The sequence below is a fragment of the Anguilla anguilla genome, chromosome 11 (assembly GCF_013347855.1).
Source record: "Anguilla anguilla isolate fAngAng1 chromosome 11, fAngAng1.pri, whole genome shotgun sequence".
In the NCBI taxonomy this organism is placed as follows: domain Eukaryota; kingdom Metazoa; phylum Chordata; class Actinopteri; order Anguilliformes; family Anguillidae; genus Anguilla; species Anguilla anguilla.
In genome coordinates, this window is record NC_049211.1 from 31,216,387 (window position 1) to 31,237,862 (window position 21,476).

The 21,476-nt window shown below is 43.7% G+C and overlaps 1 protein-coding gene across 1 annotated transcript in view; it reads left to right on the top strand.

The window, feature by feature from the left end:
- LOC118207832 (receptor-type tyrosine-protein phosphatase gamma-like) overlaps positions 1-21,476 on the top strand; it is a 295,989-nt gene that overhangs the window by 201,002 nt on the left and 73,511 nt on the right. The window contains exons 5-7 of the mRNA XM_035381921.1: positions 7,522-7,617; positions 15,353-15,419; positions 21,234-21,391. Coding sequence (XP_035237812.1) covers positions 7,522-7,617; positions 15,353-15,419; positions 21,234-21,391 — 321 coding nt within the window. The remainder of the gene's footprint in view (positions 1-7,521; positions 7,618-15,352; positions 15,420-21,233; positions 21,392-21,476) is intronic.

Consider the following 21,476-nt stretch of genomic DNA (forward strand, 5'->3'; position numbering starts at 1 on the left):
GTACCATGGGCCTGGATTTGTTTCCTCTATGCCTCCCTCTTACTGTGACAGAATCATGCTGGTGGGACAACACCACTGGGGCTATACCAGGGGACAGAGAGCAAGCACTAATATCCAGAAGAATCTAAGAAATATTCACTACTTCTAATACATTGAAGAGTCCGGATATGAGCTTCCAGTTCGCAAATCTCTTCCACCAGTCTAGCGTGCAATCCACATTTATTACAGGTATAATTACCACTAAATGGCCAAGGAGATGTAACAAAACATATTACCCTTGGCGCATACAACAGGGAGAAAGGAGGGAATGCAAGGTGAAATTAGCCTGATCACTGATGGAGTTAATGGGATGGATATTCCAATGAGTCGCTTGTTGACTTCTTTCTGGATCTTGATGTCACTAAATTCGGTAAGTACAGTACATGTTACCTACAATATAGAAGTAATTGAAGACAGAGCACTTGTATATATTAGAAATATATTGTAGAAAATTAAGAGAATATTGTTATTTTTGATAGAAACTACTGAGCAAACAGCACAGTATAGCATGCCTCCATTTTAAGTTCAAACAGGAAATGATGTTCTGAGGTGAAGCTAGACAAGGGTGAAACCATACAAACCTTGTGCATGAGGAGAGAGCACATATAAATTATCCTTTGTGTATGTTGTGTGATGCTGCATTGGGGAGGGCCTTGGCATCATGGGGTGAACAGATGCACAAAATCTAAGTAAGGATCAGCTTGCTGCCTTATATTTGTTTTTAAAGCAAAACCCAAAACCGCTTCAAACTCAAAATAGTGAAACGGTCAACAAAATACTCCACAGGGGGAAAAGGTAGGCAGGAAAGGATCCAACAGAAAGCTAGATGCAGGAGAACATGTAAACCACCATCAGCATCAAGCAGCCAGTCCAAAAAGCCAGTCTAAATCTCCCTTATTAAGACCAATGATTAGGTAATGGGCCACAACTATAGTGATTACAATGCTTTACAGCTGTGGCCATTTTAGGGCCAGTGCTGCCCCCTGGTGGACAGTACCCCAACTTCCTTTCTGACAACACAATTGGTATGCAGTATAATGGCTGTGGCATTGGTTTCCAGCTATGTGCTACTGCACTCTTTGTCTGCATTATGTGTTGTGTCTGGAGTGGGAAAGGCTCCTGGTTAATGCTGCTCTTGGGATTCAGAGAAATCTGAGTGCCCTCGAGTTGGTTGGGATGTCAATGTAATTCAGTTGATCTCCAATACGTTCTGTGCTTTGTATTTGAAAAATAAAACAAATGTTACACAATGTGAAACTTGCACAAAAGTTTTGTTCATTTCACTGTGCAGAATCAATGGTATTTATGTAATTAAACGCAAAAGCTTTTGGTATTACAGCTTAAGTGTAATGTCATAACACTATCATAATGTACTATGTAGTGACAGTTTATTCCGTTAAGTCAAATTTGCATATATTTTAACAATGTTATGACATTGATCTTATGATGTAGTATGCAGTCATAAGTGCTTATTACAGGTGTCAGTTCATGCTTATAACAGCATTATATATACCTTATGGCATATAGTTCAACTAGTTTTATTTTTCAAGTTTTATTGTTTATTTTATGGTAATACATGCACATTATGTGTGGGCTGTGGAGTTTTGGCCAGCTGCTGTTCTGACACCTCATAGAACCTTTCTTCCACTCTCCGCTTCTGAATTTCATTAGGATACATTTTACATGAGGTTTTTGAACAGCCGTGGAAGGTCAATTTTGCATACGAGAGTGAGAGAGATCAGTGGGCAAGAGGGAAGAGACCGCTCTCTTCTCAGAATATATATTGCTCTATTGAAGGCTTTGTGATGATGTCAACGGCGGCCAGTATTGTGATTCAGCACTTTAGTTGCGGGTTTGCAGGAAAGGTCTTTAGGTGCTCGCCGCGCACAACGCGAATGCAAGATCTGTAGCCCGGGCAACGGTCTGTCAGGGCCTGAGTAATTCCAGTCATTGGTGAAGGAATCGATGAGGAAGAGTAATCAGAACCATGATTTATGACCGCCGAACGCAACATGTTTATTGATAGCGCTGGCGGCGGCGGCGGCAGTGGCTTCTGGACCCCGTTGGGCGTTCGGCGCGCATCGGAGGAGACACAGCAGGAATCCGATAGCTCCGAACAGGCTGCATATTTACAAAAGGCTTGTCAAAGAACCAAGCTTTTCCAATAGCGTCCATCTGCATGCGCGGAGGCACAGATAGTCAAGCTGTAATTTAACTAATTACTTTTTTTTTCTATTATTGATTAATATTTATGAAAAACTGATGTCATTTTCAAAAGCCCATCTTGTGTTCTCAGGCATAATTTAAAATGGAGTAAGAAAATGCCAACACATGGAAAGACAGCTGATGTTGGTCAAAAATGAACTTGGCATTTTATTAAATGTTAATAATAGGAGATGTTAAAATTAATGACAGCTTACAAAATCTTACAAAATTGCCTGGTTCCCAAATAACTCGGTTGTTAATGGCAACACACAGAAGCTCTGGCGCAGTCCTATAATAACTTAGATTTTGTTGGACAGCAGCTTATAGATTACCAATTGTTATTAGTGAGACATGTATCTTTCCTCACTAGTCCTCTTTAGCCCACTGCAACCTACTCTGATGCATGTTAGCTCTCCTTTAATGCACTACATCCTCCCCTGATCCACTCTAGCAGGCTGTTGCAATATGCGCACTTCTACGCTTGAGCACTTGGTATGCAAGTTCATGTGCTTAGCCTAGGTGCGCAAGCGTGTCCTATTTCTTGATTGATCAGAAGTCCAGTGTGCTTGATGTGCACTTCATCCAGTGCTAAGGCCACTCCGGTGCAGTACTTGCCATGTACACAGACCCACAATGCACTGAGTTGGTGACATTCATTGTTGACGCCAGTCACGAGGTTGCCGGCTTGTGTGTTTACTAGAGGAAAATGCCACTGAAGAAATATCAATGTAAGAAAGATGTTTGCGAAGATGCAAATGTTGCAACTTTATATTTTATTCATATTGTAGCATCATGATTGTATTGTTAATGTGAATATAACATTAGCAAGCTTGGTTAATTTGTCTGTTGTTAGCAAGCCCACATCAAGCTTTGCACAGCTATTACTAGCTATTAATAGTGGTGTGACAAAATGAATTATTTTAAATATGGACATGGGAACAAGAATTGTATCCCAATTATTTTTTTTAAATCCCTGTGCACTTGGGCACTTAATACATACTTGTACACTATACCCAGGATTTTAAAATCTGTCATGAGGGTACCAAAGAAAAGAGATTAGCGAATGCCGGGGAGGGGAGAGGGAAGAATTTATGATTGCAGGTAGCAATAAAAACTATTATCCTTGACTCACCCAGGTCTTGCTCACCCAGGGGTGCTGCTAAATTCAATGTCCGTTTGCCCTGGATATTCCCCCGGTACTTTGCATATAGGCTACTGATTTCAAACTAATGTTTGCTGTCTCTTACTGATTTTCATGATTTTGTGGTTTCTCGATTATTTAGCTGTTTCTAATAAAGATCTTTAATGATAAACCAGATATACTAGCCTACAGTGGAGAATGTAAACTGGTGAATGGTGATGCAAGGATGGTCACTATGTGTAAGAATGATGCCATTATCACTCTGTCATTCGGAAGACTTCATGTTGGCATGCAGTGGGAATTCTCTCTAAACTTTGCTGAAGTTTAAGTGTTGTTGCTATCGATGTGTCGTTTACAGTATTGTTTCTCAGCATATACCCTACCATTAATTTTATTCAGGTTAAACAGAGGCTCTGAATTCACTAGAACACCTGCACTACACTCTCCTTTGATCCACACTAGCTCTCTTTTAGTGCACTACACCTTCCTCTGATCCACTGTCTTTTAGTTCACTACACCTTCCTATGTTCCGCACAAGCTTTAATTTAGTGCACTACACCTTCCTCTGATCCACTGTCTTTTAGTTCACTACACCTTCCTATGTTCCGCACAAGCTTTAATTTAGTGCACTACACCTTCCTCTGATCCACTCAAACTCTCCTTTAGTGCACTACACCCTCCTCTGATCCACTCAACCTCTCCTTTAGTGCACTACACCCTCCTCTGACCCACTCAAACTCTCCTTTAGTACACTTGACTACACCAACACATGCTAAAAGGAGCAGAAAGGGCAAAGCACCTCTCTGTGTCCAACATATTCCAGGTCTAAGATGGCAGTGAAATATTAGCAGTTTTCACCTCAGGGACATTAGCAACCAGCAACAGTAGATTTTTTTTTTACCTTCTTATTTTAATGCATTGAGACCATACTCCCTGGTCAGCAGCAGAGGAGTGTCTAATTGAACAGGCCTTGTTGATCTGTAGCATCCTCTGCTGTGAAGCGATATGTTACGAAGCCCCTCTGCCTTATTAGCGCAGATAACAAATGCTAGAACGGCGGCTGGTGGCTGAGAAACCCTTTATTTTCATTGCAACTGTATGACTGATTGGCGGGCTTGTAAAAAAACGCTAGCATGTCAGCCACTTAGCATAATGTGTCATCCTTGAGCACAGAGAGACCATATGATTCATCCAATTATCCCTTCAACAGTGCACCCAGGCTCCTCTAATCTGGTTAAAGAGAAACAACCACAGCAGCACATACGCAACAAACCGAATAACGGCAGTGTTATTTTTTTTTCTTTAAACAGCGAGTGTTCCTTCTTGGGCCCTGGTCTGGACTCACCGGTGGGCCCTTGAGCCCCCCTGCTCGATCTCAGCGGTCACGTTGACATTCCGCTCGTGTCCTTCCGGATGGTTCCTCGGAATGCAGATGCGGGGACGTGTCACAGTTCTGTCCATTCCGCCTCACAGCGGAATGTGGGCTGAGTGCTGATTCGCCGGTTCCCGTCCAGCCGGAGCGTACGGTCCCCCCGTGAGGCTACGAGACGCGGAAGCGCCATTTCTTATTCATGCGCCGCCGCGTCGGGCATCGCTAACGAGGTGTTTGCTTAGCGTGATCGCGCATTTACAGTGATAGCCAACATGCTAGTTTCACAATGACCCTGTGTAACGTGCTGTAGAACGGTATACTGTAGGTCAGGTTTGTTTGAAGTCAGTATAAGTATACAAGTGAGTAATACAGATGTGGATGTGCGCATGTTTCTAGCGGGAATGAATCCAATTGGCCAGATATGAACCTTTCCCGTTAGAGTTCTGCATGAGCACATATTTCTCACTGTCCTATTGAAAAATGTGGCTCACTCAGAATGTTATACAAACATTTATACAACTTTTTGGGAGTTGGCGCCACAGAAAGTACTTCATGGTGAAATCGGTCTTTGTTTGGGGTGGGTGTAGGCCTAGGTGCAGTGCTGTCTCTACTGACATTGCACTGGAAAGCATTTTGCTCAGTTCCATGAGCACCAAGGCCTTGCCCTCTAAGAAATAGAGAAGAATTGCGAGAATTAAAGTTTTAGGCTGTCAAAGCAACACAAAATTAAATCTGAGAACTCACAGTAGATGTGAGAGATTTTCTAGACAATGGCTCAATGTAGTCCGGAGTGGTCTTGTAACAGTGTCTCTGAACCAATCAGGCAGGTTCCAGTTTCATGTAAATGCACCTTGTTAACTTCACTAAGAAAGAAATTCCCCTTGTACAAAGCGGCGTGTTCCCGTGGCTGACAGCGACTGAAACTTCTCAACTTTCGTCAAGACCATCGGCACCATCTCTTCATCGGTGCACCTGATCATTTGACTGTTGGAGATTGTGGATTTGCCGGTAGTTTAAAAGATTACAGCGGAAGCGTGTCATTCCGTGGCTGGGACCGCCTGGGGTCCGGCCTGCCAGCGCGGTGCGTGTTCAGTGACTGAGCGTTCCTGCTGCGCTTAACGAGCGCGGATAGTGTTTGCTGTGTGGCATGTTGGAGATTATCCTGGTACACGCATGCTACAGGCAGCTAAGTGCTTTATCTCCTGATTAAAGGCGCTCGGGGACCTCAGACAGGAACGCTGAGCTTCCTAAACCCCATGGCGTGGCACACTGGGGTGGAATAAGCACAGCTAGGTCTCTCCCTCTCATGCTGCCTGTGGAAGGAGGGAGGGGGGGCAGGATTTATTTTCTGTGTGTATGTTTGTATGTGTGTATATGTGTGTGGGGGTGGGGGGTGGGTGGCAGAAGAACAAGACAGATGGTGCTAGAGTGTTCTATATGTCATTTTGTGAGTCACTGTGTTTATATGTGTGGCTGAGTGTGTGAGGGTGTGTGTGTATGCAGTTGAGTGTGCAAGTGGTTGTTGGGTGGGAAGACAAGACAGATAGTGCTAGAACATTCATATGCTTCTGCGTGTGATTTTGTGCGTCACTGTGTTTGTATGTGCGACTGAGTGCGTGCGCGCATATGTGTGTGTGTGCGTGCGCGTCCGTCCATGCACAGGCAGCCACGAGCGCTTACATATTATTCAGGTTTTCTTCCCTGGTGAGTGGAGCTGAAGTCAGACATGGCGTTCCTCTTTGGCCCAATATTGTTTTAATGAGTCACTCTGCGCAGATTGAGGAGGCCTCTGGAGCTCCTTCCTCTCACAGCTCGCCTGCGAGGGCACGGTAAGACCTCGGGGGCCCGTGACGGAGCCGGTTCTGCCGTTCTGCCGGGCTCCCCGTCTCGTTAGCCACTGAGCTCGGCGCTTCTCGCAGTTTTTGAGAGCGAGGTACTGCTGAAGGTGTGCTGTGAAAAAATAAGCCAACTCAAAAGCTCGACAGGAAAGTTGCGTGTTCTTCCCGCTACCATTTCTTCTCTTCTTTTTGCTTTCGCCGTTTGCGTTCTGTGGCAAAGTACCCTACTCCAGTAGCAAAGTGTTCCTGTGGAAAGTAAACTGGTGAGTGTTGTCTTCAACACTCTAGCTCATTATCAGTCTTATTTGTGGCCTAGTTTTTGGTCTTCTGCCAGTGCCCAAGGCCCAGACCACTGATTTCCAGTTAAAGTTACTCCGCTTACATGCTGGTGTGTCTGAGGAGTGAACCTGCTTCTCGAACAGGTGTGTCTCGAGCAGGTGTTCCCCTGATAGCCACAGCTGTGACTGAAATTTGAGGAAAAGTAGAAAAAAGGGATAAACCGTTAAAAAAGCAACATTATGGGTGGAAATAAAAAATCAAAAATAAAGAATTACAGTGTTTCATCTTTGAAAGTGTTAAACCGATTATAAAACCAACGTCTTATACAGTATACAGTAAAAGTACTGAAAACGAGGAAGAGATACTGTTAATGATGCACAGTAAAGCCGCCAAAATAATGGAGCTTGAACTGTAAAAGACACAGCAATACTGCCCAATTATCGGGGTTTAAGCATCGCTCACACTCAGGAAATGAACCTGAGCTTTCCGCATAAAGAAAAGCACGCATTCGTCCGGATTTGGAATCATTTTTGTGCGTTATAATAAACAGCTGTGTCAGTGCGTGATCGTCAGCACGAGCAAGGTCGGTGCCCTGGGTAATCTTCTTTAAATTGAGTTCAATTGTGATTTCTGTTGCTGTGTTACAGATGCAGATTTACCTGTACAACTCGGATGACTTTGACAGCATCAGCGCAGCCATTCGAGAGCAGAGAATAATCGCCGCCATGGCCGTCTTCTTCCAGGTATGGTTCAATTGTGCAATTTTACCCAACTTCATTTTTTAATTTCATATTTTACTTTACTCTGAATTCTATTGTCATTTATTTTATGGAATATTTTCTTCATTCAAATTTTATTCTTTCCCTTGTTTTATTCTCCATTTGTTTTCTAACCACTGTTTCGTAAACCACTTTGGGCTACAGTTCTGTAACAATGGTGGTATATAAATTCATATTATTATTATTATTATTATTATTATTATTATTATTATTGTTGGTGTTGTTGTTGGTTGCTACATGTCCTGATTCCATAAGATATGCAGTTTCTGAAAGAAGCCTTCTTGAGATATGATTAAATTAAGAAATAAATTAAATCCAGGAAAAGTACCATCTGCTGCTGTGAAAACAATTATTTTGCAAGGAAGGGAAAAAAAAAAAGCGAAAACAAGCATCTGCATTCACTTGGATAGAATTTATTTTGCTCTCGTGCACTTTAAATTGCACAGTGAAATTAAAGCATTATTACGTTAATCTGCCCAATTCTTAATTATTCTGAATTTAATTGGCAGCTCTGTCAGCAGTGGTGACTGCCTGAGTGGTCCTCTGCACGGCCCGTTACCTCTCTCTGTGGCTCTCAGTGCCAGGGCGCCATGCCGCTTTGTAAATCCAGCCCTGCCATTCCTGCTCAGAGTTCTAGTGCTCACTACTGGGGGCTCATTAAAGGAATAAAAGCACTACCTCGCCAGATCGCTGGTTCTCTCTTCCTTCCCCCCCCCCCCCCAGACACTCGCCTCCACTTCCACAGGTTTCTCTCCCCATTTTTAAACGAGCAACCCTGGAATACAAGAGCCAGATCTACATATTCCGACCGCATTAAAATGCTCTCGGATTTCAAGCTGAGGCGCATTTGCCTCCTTTTCTGAAAACAGTGTGTACGTTTGTGACTGATTACACGGGCGCCCGCCGTTTTTTATTATTCAGAACAAGTGTGATGGCAGTGGCGAGAGGTATTTGTCGGTTTACAGAATTAAAGGACAGCCATTTTGTTTGTTTGTTTGCGCTTCGGGTGCTGAGTGGCAGGCGAAGGCCTACACGGGACCTGTGTTTTTGGTCGCATCTGAGAATGTCATTGTCATTAGCGGAACGGCAGCTCTTCTCCATTTTCCCTCCAAATTCAAGGTCGCGGTTATGAATTGCGAGGCTTTCTTTGTGCGGCGTGCTCATTATAGAATGGGAAATCTCAACAAACAGGGGCATTGTAGTTCCTGGGAGCAGAGCCGACAGCCATCCATAAAGTAATTTACAGACACCAGAGAAAGGGAAAAAGTATTCCATTAAAGGATGTTTTTTTAAACATTAATAACAGATATTGGGTGGCACTGCTTTGTAGTCCGCTGTATCCAGCCTGTCTTTGAAACCCATTTTCGAGGCCTGATGGTGCAGATGGAGCTGAGATTTAATGACCAGTTGAATAATCAAAATAACAAAGCAAAAACACCTGCATCTGGCACGTACCCTTCTGAACATATTTTATTTGCAATTGCAGTCATCGGCGCGAATCCGCTCAAATGCGTTCCTGTTCACGTCCGTGCTTTTACACTTAATTCAGAATGTGCGCTGTGGTCGTATACGTATCCCAGGGAAACCGCTTTTCAGAAGGGTCGTTTGGGACCGTAGGAGGTGGAAAATAATAATGTTTTCGGTTTCGCGGTCGTTTTTATGACACCCGGTCGATGGTGCCGCGTTCTTGTTTGGGGCCCATCGTTTGTTTTGCCACGGCGGTTCACGTGTTGCCGTTTCCCGTCGTGGCCTTCCCGTATCTTGTCGTTCTGGCGAGCCGATCTCACCGCGTCAGACGATGAAGCCGCTCATTACAGGCGGAGCGCGACATCACTTCGGGAGAGGCGGAGGAAAACCGAAAACGCCGCCGTCGGGGCACGGAGGCTCGGCGTTTAATCACGAACGCCGGCGACCGGTGGCCTGAGCGCGGGGGACCCGGCTCGTAACCGTCAGTACGCCCAGAGCTGTTTAAAAAGCCAGCGGAGTGCGGAAAGGAGGCTCGTGTGACCGTCTGGTTAAAAGGCCGTTAAATATGGATGAACGCGATCGGCCTCCCAGCCCCCGGGCCCGTTAAATATGAATGACCGCGATGGCCCTCCCGGTTCTCCTGGCTCCGACGCGACTCCTGCTCAGCTCGGTCTCCTCGTCCGGGCTGCCGCTGCGCCCCAGAAATTCACCGCCGTTATAATGGGAAGGGGGTGACAGTGGAGATGACTCTATGCCACTGAGGAAGTCAAGGAGAGAATGCTGATGCAGATAATCTGATCGTCAGAAGCTTCAGTTCCACAGCATCTTCCAACTAGGTTGTCCATGAACGAGACACCGGCGTCTTCAAATCCAGCTGTAAAACAAAAGAAAGAATGCACAACATTACCAAAAACTAATGACATGCCAGGGGAGACTGATGAACATAGGAAAGTAACAGCAGCCATGCTCCAATGGAGCCAGGAGCTGGAGAAGACAAGCTCAATAACCATGTTATCCTTGATCCCGGGGGACCCACATTTCTGTATGCATTTCAATAATTTTGTGTCTTTGTGTCTTGTCTTTAGCAAGTACGAAATGCTGCCATCATGAATTAATTTTCACCGAGTGAAGTCACACACAAACACACTCACTCACAAATGCACCCACTCAGTCACTCGCTGACATTCGCTAGCGCTCTCACACTCACACGTTCATTTGCACTCTCACTTCCTCACTCACTCACTCGCGTTCACTCGCTCACTCGCTCACCCGCGTCCATTGACCCCCTGACCTCCTCACGCTGGGCGTGAGATTAGCTTGGTCGCTCCCGGCTGTCAGGGACAGGCAGCAGAGGCTGATGTGTCCCCCTGGAGCCCTTATCACGAAGGAGACGCACGTTAAAGAGGGAAGATTCTCCCCCTTCCAGTGATAACCCTAAAAACCCACTTTCTTTCCTCCTAGACTGATCCGATTCCCAGTAGGACGGAGCAGCCATCTCATTTTCCTCAGAACGGAGGGAAAAAAAAAACACTGGCAATTTTGAAACAAAACACAATCAACGTCTGTGAGGGCCTCGGTCTAAGTATTGGCAAGAAGCTCTGGAGAGAACTGAAGGAAGTGGTGCACAGTAGCGTGCATCTGGACATACTTGGGCATGCATACGTGTTCGTGACAGCAAAGTGAAGTCCATTACTTCCATCTGCGAGTGCAATTTGACAGATTGGCCATAGACACAGAATGGCTCTATTATCCACTGCCTGGTCTTTATTGAAGTAGATTGTAGTTGCCAGATCTTCCTTTGCACGTGTATCGGCATTGCACTGCTGCTTAGAAATTGGTCTGACTGTTGAGCGAGACCCACTGATTTCTGGGAACTCTAGCTCAGTTAATTCAGCGAAGACAGTCACTGACAAAACGGCAGGTGCGGCTAATTGAAGAAAATCATTAGGGTTTGACGTGTGACTCTTCCCAGTGAAAGGCTTTCCACCTGCCATACAGCGAACACTTGCGAACTTGTCAAAGACCATAATGTAGAATGTTCAAAGTTAAATCAGCTCTTAACAGAATTCATGCGAGCCATGTAAGTGATAAAATGAACTCGGTCAATGAATTGACACTCAACACTTCAGCTGTATGTACTAGCGACAGTTATACAGGTCAAAGCATGTCAGTTCATTACCGTAAATGTGTCTTGTATCTCTAGAATGGACAGATTTGTTCTAATACAGTAGGTACAAGTAAAAAAGGCATAGTTTTTTTTCTTCTTCAAAAATGAACTTTATATCCCAATCTTGGTAAGAATGGCCTACTCTGTTTTTCACCTGCTTGTTCCTTCACTGGTTGGCCTATTTACTACCGCAAGCCGTTCTTATGTAAACCACCAGTAAAATAATTCAGCTAATGCACTTCTTTAGCGGCAGCGGCGTGCGCTTAAAGCAATCGCGGCTATTTTTACTGCGAGGGTATTGTTAACGCGCGGCGGTCATAAATCCTGGCCCCGGCGCCGGGGTGACAGGGTCGTTCTTCAGCGGGCTCGGGGAAAGCTGATTGGGAACGCAGGTGCGGATACGCAGGCCTCTCCGGTAGGCGAGTGGGGAACACGCTGGTGTTCGGTGTTAAACGTTCCCCCCGCATCCTGACAGCCTGATCGTTTACAGCAATTAGCAGCGCGTTGCGTAGCACCGCGCTGAATTATGAACCCAAGCATCTTTAGCGGGAAGTGGCGCATAACGGGCCCTCTCGGGGCTCTGTCCTGCGTTTTATTCCGGAACTTTCTGCCCAGTGCATTTTGTGGCTGAGGGGTTAAACTCTGGGAATTAAATGTTAAGTTAGTCAATGTGTGTGTTTGTTTGTGTCTGTGTGTGTGTATGTGCATTTCCCCTGGTGTGTGACTATATGCCAGGCCTGCTGGTGTGAAGTTTAGCAGACCCTAGCAACTGTACGGACTGGGTACAGTTCGGCCATAACAGAATAGTGGTGAAAATGAGATGCAGCCAGGCCATGCAGCGAGAGGCCCTTGGGGTGATCGTGACCAGCACAGAGACAGTTTTGTTTTCTCCCTTTCAACTGCCATTTCAAACCCAGGGATCCGGATAAAGTGAGTTAACAGCGTAATTAACTGCTTTAACAAATCAATTAAGTGCAGAGTACTACAAAAACCAGCAGACCCCACGGACCAGCGTTACAGACTCCTGCTCTAGACTGTAGGGAAATAATGACCCTAGAATGGCCTGTTCTGGACATTAGTTAGTCCAGTGCGAATTGTTACTGCGTTGTTAAAATAAGCTCCTTTGCTGGTTTTTGATCTTCTAGATGCTGTAAATGGGCATGTGAACAGTGGGATGTGTGACTGTGTGGATGGAAGGGGATTTGTGCTGTCTGTCAATCAAAGCTCTTGATTGACGGCGAGCACAGTCTCCGCCTCTCAGTCGGCAGGCATTAATTCATCTCCTCCGGCTTTGTCCGAAATGTGTCTGCTCGCACCTCATAACTGCCCTCCATCCAGGATTGCAGTTTGCTCTTAATGAAACGCCATCCCCTGGAGCCCTGAGCAGAAGCATCTAGGCCCAGCTTGCGTGTGTGTGTGTGTCTATCCCTGTGTCTGCCTGCCTGTGTGTGCGTGTGTGTGTGTGTGTATGTGCATGTGTGTGTGCGTGCGTGCATGTGTGTGTGTGTGTGTGTGTGTGTGTGTTCCAGTGGGCCTCAGTGGCCCAGAACAGCACTTTCCGTTTGCCGTCGAATGTCACCTTCCTCTTCAGCCGCTGCCCTGAATCACAGTAGGCCCCCAGGCCCTGAAGGGCTCCTCTGTTTCATCTCCGGAGTGGGGACACCGGTCTCTGAGTGGGTGGCTGCAGGGCTTATGGGAGATTTTTGTTTGCTGCTTTTAGGACACGTGAGAAAGGAGCAGCGTTAGGAGGACCGGGGGGCAGGAGTTCCCCCTCCATGCCCCTCCAGAGAGAGGGCCTTAGGGCAGCAGGGCTGTCTTCCCTGCACCCCGTTAGGCCGCTGACATTGGTCCCAAGGGTCCCTCAAAATCTCAGCTCGGCTCAGCCTCCCGGGCCTAACAGCCGACGAGCAACAAGATGGAGCAATTTCTTCCTCTTGTAATTCAGAATGGCGAGAGCTTCAGACAAAGCTCTTTTTTTTAACCCTTTTTCATATATCAAAATTCTGCTGTCATGTCCAGCATTTATGACCTTGAAACAAATTTGTGCTGAGCTGCTGGCTCGAAAATCCACTCTACCTGTTTTTATATCGATTTTACGAGCTGCTGTTTTGTAGCCCTGTCCATTGGGAGCTCTTGATTCTGAGAAAATTTTAAGTCTGATGTGGTATTACAGGTTTGTAGTCTTTTATATGTGCATAGGGTTCTTCTGTGTGAAAATGAAAACTAGGGAAAGTGCTTAGTTGGCCAGTTTGACATAGGGGCCCTCAATACAGATGGGCTCACAGCTGGAGAATGACCATATATGCAAACAATTATACATTTATTGGACTTTATTCACTGAGCTTAGAACAAACTACACAGCCCTTTGCAATCGCTGAGCAAAAGGTGGCTATGTCTGTGCAATTAAAGCTGGCAGCACAAGTTACATCTTCATCAAGTCATTGAATAATAATCAAAATAAATGCATATTTCTTATTTGGTCGCCATCGTGTGCCTGTGTATTTCTGTCCGTCAGTACCATTCAGAAGAGATGGATGTGGCGGCGTTTTCGGATGCTCTTTTCAACTTTATTTCTGTTGTGCTTTTTACAGAGACACTCAGGGGGGATTCAGTCAAACACAATTAGGACCATTTACAGCGGAATTCCACTGCAAAGTGTACTTTTGCTTGTGGAAGAGTAGCTGTTCTGATTAAAATGAGCTCTTAGCCAGCTCTCTATCGGTAGTGAGTACAGAGGTATAGCCCCTAGCTACTACAATGGGGGGGGGGGGGGGGGGGGGGGGGGGGGGGGCTAGCCCGCAGAGAGGGTATCGTTACTCACTAAAAAGCTAGCCACTAAAGAAAGAAAATGTAGGTCTATGTGTTCACATCTGTAAGTTTTACTAAATAGAAAATGTGTGGGTTAACGTAACTACAATTTCGCTAACTGTGATTTATGCACCTGTCTCACAGCAAGCTACTTCACACACAGTCAAGATTCATGCAGTATCTTGAGAGAAAAGGGGGAAAACAACAAGCAACGAGTCTGGCGAACACTGCCGTTCAGAATGATAGACTCACCTGCTTTTGTGATGGAAAACCAATGTTTCCTGATCAATTGTGTCAGCTCAATGAAGACAAGACTAAGGTGAAGGTTGCAGCTAAAACGTGAATGGAGAAGTGGTTGAGTGGCGAGAGAATGTGCGTGCATCAAGTACGTCAGACCTCCGCAAGTCATCTTCTGAGATTCTGACCCATGCGTAACATTGAACCTCCCTTTAGTGCCCATCACTGTCATAGCAAGCGTTGTTCCCAGACTGTAAGAAGAGTGTGTTTTCAGATCTCTTGAAATCTGACCCTCTGGTTTACAAAGATAATTTTTCAGTTCAGTTATGTAGCAGATTATTTCAACCGAAACACACCTTACAAAAGTGAATTTAACAAGATTCAAAGACTACTGCCCAGCAAGCACCCTGAAGGTCAATGGGGGCTGTGTGGTGTAAAGTTCAACGCTGTCATAGTATTGTGTTTGTTTTGAAACAATATTAGGTAGAAAATTTCACAGATAATGTGACAGAAAGGATCCAGCATTGCTTGTAATTATGAAACAAGTGCTTGGTTTTGAATGTTATCCATTTATGTCTCACCGTATTCATTCAACATGACTAGAACAGTGCTGGGATGAAGCTAATCATTAAGGGTATTTTTGATTGAAACTCAGTTTATCAAAGCTGGGTTAGCTGGACTCTTTGTTTATTCACTATCTTTCCTTGACCACAGTCAAGCTAGAACGGTACATTCTCACTGTGATGTCAGAAGTGAACACAGTAAAAGCTGCTGGAATAGTCCAATGCCACCTTGCTTATGTCCAGGGTCGGAAGAAGATAAAGAAGCTTAGGATCTTATATGGTTTTGCCGCTGCCTCAGAATTGGACTGTGGAATTGTTGTGTCCCGTCCTTAGATGAGTGCCTCCTCGTCTCCGGAGCTCGGCAGTGTTTTGGGGCTTTGAGAGCGCAAGATTAAAGTGGTCTCCGGCTGTGTGATGTCACAGCAGATCTGAGGTTTCATTTGTCACTCCGCCACAGGTCGGACTGAAGGACAACCCAGCGGTGGGCCCCATCATCGCTGGCCTGAGGGGCGTGGTCCATCACGGTGAGTGAGCCAGTGCGCATGTAGCACTGCCCCGATTGGCTGAAATTCCGAATCCCCCTCCATCTTCCTCCCTGTTCATTTCTCTCAGTCTCCCTGCCTTCACCGTTCTCTCTCTGTCTCCCCCCTTCCGCTCCCAGTCTTTGTTTTCCACTCTGTCAAACTGTCTTCCTTTCTTTTTCTTCTGTTCCCTCTCTTCTGCTCCCCATGTCACTCACTTTGCTCTTGTTCTCTCATGGTCTTATCTATCCTCTGTCACTCTCTTTGTTCCCACCCAATGCTGGCCTTGTTAGTCTGCCAGGAGTCATCTGAAGGTGGAAAATAATCTATCACATGTTAGCAATCAATAGGATAGGAACTTAATACGCAAGATCAATCGCTCTGCATAGTTCATGAATCTGAATCACGTCCACACAGTCCAATCCACGGCATTTAGAGCAGGTTGCTTGCGATGTACTTTAGTAAACATCAAAGGTAGGATGGTCTGTTCCCAAAAGCGATATTATTTGATTTAAGGGTGTCTCTCATTGTTACGAACCTTTGTACTGTAACACTTTTTTATGAACAACTGCAGCTTTATTTATTCATAAGAACTAGATATCATCTTCATAAGCACTGCATGAATATTCAAAAGTAATAATGACAATAAAGGCATATTTGCATGTGGTGTGTTATGTCATCGCTGATGTAACAAGTGACATTCACATGACATACAAATTGACTAACATCACTTGAGGTTATTTAGAATTTATTAATTTCTTACATAATGCTTATGAAAGTGTTAAGTAGTATTTATGACAAAGTTATATGGATGATAATCTACATACAGAGTATTCACTTCAGCTTTCTTTCAGCCCTATGTAATTGGTGAAAAAACTATTATCAGGGACTGCTTGACAAAAAAAAAAATTGATTGAATTCCAGTAGCTTCAGGGTGAACCACATATATAAACACCAGTTCAGGCTGACTCACTCCAGAATATCGTTTTTGTTTGCATAGTAGAGAAAGACCCAGATGAAAATGTCTGAGTGTTTGTTTTATTCATTTTTTTTCTGCTCTTGACACTCTAATGAACTAATATATTTCCTCGACTTTTGTTTCTAGAGGATTCCATGCGTGATGCAGCTTCTTTCTCACTGGTACAGAAGTTTTGTGCATTAAACTCTCTGTCCCACAGGCAAATGCCCTACCTTAAACAATGCAGCCTTCATTTACCTCAAAACGTCTGTTAAGACAGCTATTCAAAACTCACAAGTGGCCATATAACTCTCGCCACAGTGAAATTAGGCATTGCGCGTTTCGATGTGCTTCAGGTTTTACACCCTGAAATGGGAAGTGAGTTGCAGTTTTTATTTTTCTTAAATCCAAAGTTAACCTTATTTTTTTTAAAATCCAAAGATAACCTTAAGGGTAAAGCTGCAAACTTTAGCGCTGCGTTTGCAGAAAAGGCAACGGCTGCGTTTGTTCTTCGTCGCGCCCCGGCACAGCTTAATCCATCAGAGCAGGTATTGGCTTCCCAGTCCCAGGTTCTTAAAGGCTTGTTGATAGCCGCGCATCAGAACAAAAATTGGTTCCTGGATTAATTGTTTGTCTTTCGAGGCCTCGGGGGCGCTTCGGCGGCGATAGCGCGGAATGTAAAATTAACCATGCGAGGGGCTGTAATGAGGGGATAATCGAAAGCCCCGAGGAGCCTGAGAGGGAACGCGGCCTCCTCTGTGTATGAGCTGAGAATATGGCCTGCAGTGGGCTGGTGACCTGCGGAGGGCCCAGCATTTATTTATTTACTTATTTATTTATTATTATTATTTTTATTTTATTTTATTTTTTTTAGAAAGCTTTTTTCTGAGACGCTGTCACAGAGATGCTTCACTGTGGGAAGAAAAACACTCAAATGGAAGAAATCTTGGGAGGAGCCCAGCTATTCAGGGGGAGTTTAACCGAAATATAACGTGGGATCTATCAGAGCAAACAATATAATGGGTTAGGTGGAGTACAAACAGGGGTAGTTAAACTAGCTGGTAAAATAGACAGGCCATGCACAGAGATGTATAGTACTTGTATAGCAATTCAGGAATAGGCACTTGCTGTATTCTGTTATAATGTAAAAGATAAAAATAAACTTTATTTGGTTACCAATTGCTAGTCTAATCACTGCATTAGCCAGTATCTAACATAGCAGCACATGTGGTCCCTACACTGCATCATACAATCACACAATTGTGCAATTAGAATGTCAAGGAATGAATGTTTTGAAGATGACAGTAACACCCAGCTAGCTAAATATTTTCCACTGCTGTCTTATTGTGAATAATTAATGTTGAAGAAGACCGCATCAGTTAAATATACCAAAAAAAATTTAGAATCAACTGAGGGGGGAAACTTTTCAATTTAAATTAACATTGCTAACATAGGATGAAAATAGGCTTTTTGAATAACATAATCGATAGCTATGTTGGTCTTACAACTAAGTCATTTAAACGAATGGCCTAAAAGGGGTATTAAAGTTTTTCTTACCTCTCAGTTCCTCAAATACGGCAGCCATTGATGGCGGTTTCACGTTGGTGACTATCACATATCCGCTAAACATCACGTTTCAGCTTAACACTTTCACAACAAACTCATATTGTAGCTATTAGCTTTATGGACGACAGCTTTATTAAATATCCTGTCACTAAAGGACACTGGGTAAATGCTAGCCTTGTCAAACAAGTGTCAATTTGATTACTGATTGGAGACATATTCAGCGACTGACCTTGCATGGCTTGGCCTCTAAACGAGCGTAAAACTGCAGCAAGCTCAGTAATGTTGATAAAACTAGATAGACATGCATTTTGGACCAATATTTTTCCCTAATATAAGTCCTGAATTTATATGATTGGATAATATTAATAATAAACAAATAAAATGCTTCTATTAGGTGATAGATGTCCACCCCCCCCCCCCCCATATGAAAAGCCTCCAAATGCTTATTTTTGTTGAGTACCCTCAATAGAGGCTTTTTTTCTGGCAATCCTTCAAAAAAGCTTACTGATATGGATGTGGGCTATGATGGTAAATTAGGAGATTTTGGACTGTGTCCACAGGCTGCAGTGAAGTTCTGTAGATCTCCTACTGCCTCTTGAATTTGTATTTGACTTCTAAACCATCTGATTCACTGAGTGCGGGTTAAGAGGCTCTTGTGTCCTATATTAATCGGGTTTAACACTGTTCCAGTGGTTTTAAACTTAATTAATTACAACATTAATTATTGGCTTAATAGTGGAAAGTGGCATCTCTCATGTTTTATTAATTTTTTTTTAAACCATCTGGTGATTTTTGAAAGTCAACAACCCTGTGTTTTATTTCTTTTGAGAGCTCCTTGCCTTTTCCCATGGTGTTAAGTGACATGTGGATTTTACGTGTGTGTTATCTCATTTGTATACCCCAATGAAACAACAGTTTAAACATTAAAATTGAATGTCATTACAGACTTATTTTTATTGGGTTTTATTTAGCGTAGTGAATAGTTGTAGCATATCTTTTTTTGGAAGAAAAATTACTTGTTAAACAAAATTTTTCTCTGAACAAATGTCTTAGTATCAAAAACAATTTCCAGGCATAATAGAGCTATAATACAGCTTGTTACCTGTATTATTTTATACAACCTTTTGCACATCTTTATCAAGGGTGAGAATAATTTTGGAGGGAATTGTATTTTATTACAACTGCACTGAATAATTTACCACAGCTTTTCAGGACTCATTATTCAGTTTCATGTTTTTTATTTTTTTCCTCCAGTGCTTATTGTTCTTATTTTGTCTTTACTTTTATTGTTTCGGCAGGTCACATACATTGCATTTTTCTTCTTTTCTTCACTCTGCAATTATTATTATTATTATCACTCAGATTGCTATTACTATTGTATTACATATTAAATACATACACATGTACAACTATGAACTTTTAGGAGATGCATTGAAGATACTATCCATCCTTGCTCTTCATTAAAGAGACTGTCATTTTCTGCTGTCTTTTACAGTATGAGTGTGGAGTAGGGTGGGGTGAAGAGATTTATGTGCTTAGATTTATTGCTTACACACTCTCTCAGATAAAGGATGTTGTTCTCTCAGGGTTGGGTGATGATGCTTTGTTAGTAATCAGACAGTTGTGCCAGAATGCATTGTTTTTCTATGTCTTGTTTTTATTCAGTATTTCTTGTTCTTTTTCATCCATCTATAACTGTTGATGGCATTTTTATTCTCACCCTGCACCCAAGGTTACATCCAGTATGGGCCATTTTAGCTTGTCAGTTGTGTTGCAGTTATCTGTAATTGTGCATCATTTAATTAATTGTGCATCGTTAATATTTAAAATATTTGATGTATTTGTGCCTCTTTAAGTCACTCATGACCTAACCTTTGTCATGAAGTCCATGGCTCAAACACATCAGCTGTTTCATTGATTCCTTTGATTCACCATGCTTATGCCTGGTTAGTCTCGCTGGTCTACCATAGGAAAATCTTGGGAAAATTTGGGAAAATCTTAGGCCCATGTTGCTTGTGGAAACAGGAAATCTGTCTGCACATTTAATCATCCCTTCAATTTGTCTCCAGTTGCATGCTCTTAAACATGCCTGGATGGTGCAAATTGATACCCATTTCTAGTTCATGTTCTTAGAATGTGCTTTTCCCGTGAGGCGTAGACTCCCCGCGTTACTGCCCTGTCACCAACGGCTCAGCGAATGGCTTCTTTCGGTGGTTTTCCTGAACGGGCAGTAAAAGTTATGTCCACGCATCTGTGGTGGCGGTAAATTTTCAAAGGATCATTACCGCCAGACGTCCATCACCCCGGCGACAAGACGGCCAATCCAGCACTGTACGGTCACCGTTTGCGGGAAAGCTGCACTGACAATTCGCAATATATACCTCAGTGCTGTGTTTGCGCTCGTGCTCGAATGTCTTTTAGACATGTGTCTGGATGCATTACCCTGATCTTTTACTCCGCTACCTCACATGCCCCTCCCGTGGTTTCTCAAAATCCCTCAGCATCTGCACTATGATAACATGAATATCATTTTGAATATAAAAAAAAAAAATACCAGTCTGTTTCCCTCAGTTATATTTGAACATTAATGCAACCCCTTCAAAATAAACTCTGATTCCTTGTGTTTGCCAAATGCTTATTTAAAACTATGTATTAAAAGTTTTCTTTTAGTTTACCTTTCAAAGACCATGTAACGGGTCTCTAGTTTGGGCTCTGGAAATTTTTGAAATGCAACAATTTTGAAAGTGTTTAGAAAAATGTACCCAGTAAATTACCATTACCATTATCTGTGCCTAAGCCTTCCATTTGGTGTTTTAAAAGGTATGGGTATTGAGCGTGTGCTATCATTGTGTTTTACTCGTCTCGAGGGGGTCATTCAATTCTGAGAAATGAAATGTTTGGACAGGCTAAACAATTTCAGTCACTCATCGGGAAGTTTATTTGCATGCAAGGTCGGCTCATAATGGCAGCAGTAAAAATGTCATTCCTCGTGCGATGTTCTGTGTCATTAAAGTACACTTATTCTAATGTCCTTTTTAACACAGGGCATTAATCTCAAAGGTTGTGAATAACTCTTTAATAAGATAACTCAGACTCAGGTAACTAGACAGCATACTCTGTTTCCCTGCCCTGGTGATGTTCAGCAAAGGAACAGCAATGTTGGCCTCTGGTCTGTCTGATCTCTGCTTATGCTCATTCATCCCCTGTGTGTGTGTGTGTGCATGTCCATTTGCATTTGTGCGTGCGTGCATGTGTGTGTGTGTATGTGTGTGTGTGTGTTTTCTCTCCACCAGAGAAGGAAACTCTGCTGGATCCCTTCATCCTGAGAGACCTGCTGCCGTCCTCGCTGGGCAGCTACTACCGCTACACCGGCTCCCTGACCACGCCCCCCTGCAGCAAGGTGGTGGAGTGGATCATCTTCAGCAGGCCCGTGCTCATCTCTCACAGACAGGTGAGCGTGGACACGCCCTGACCCCTTTCTGCCATGCCCCGCTCTTTAAAGCTCACACCAACAGCACCTCATTACCCTCAGCTTC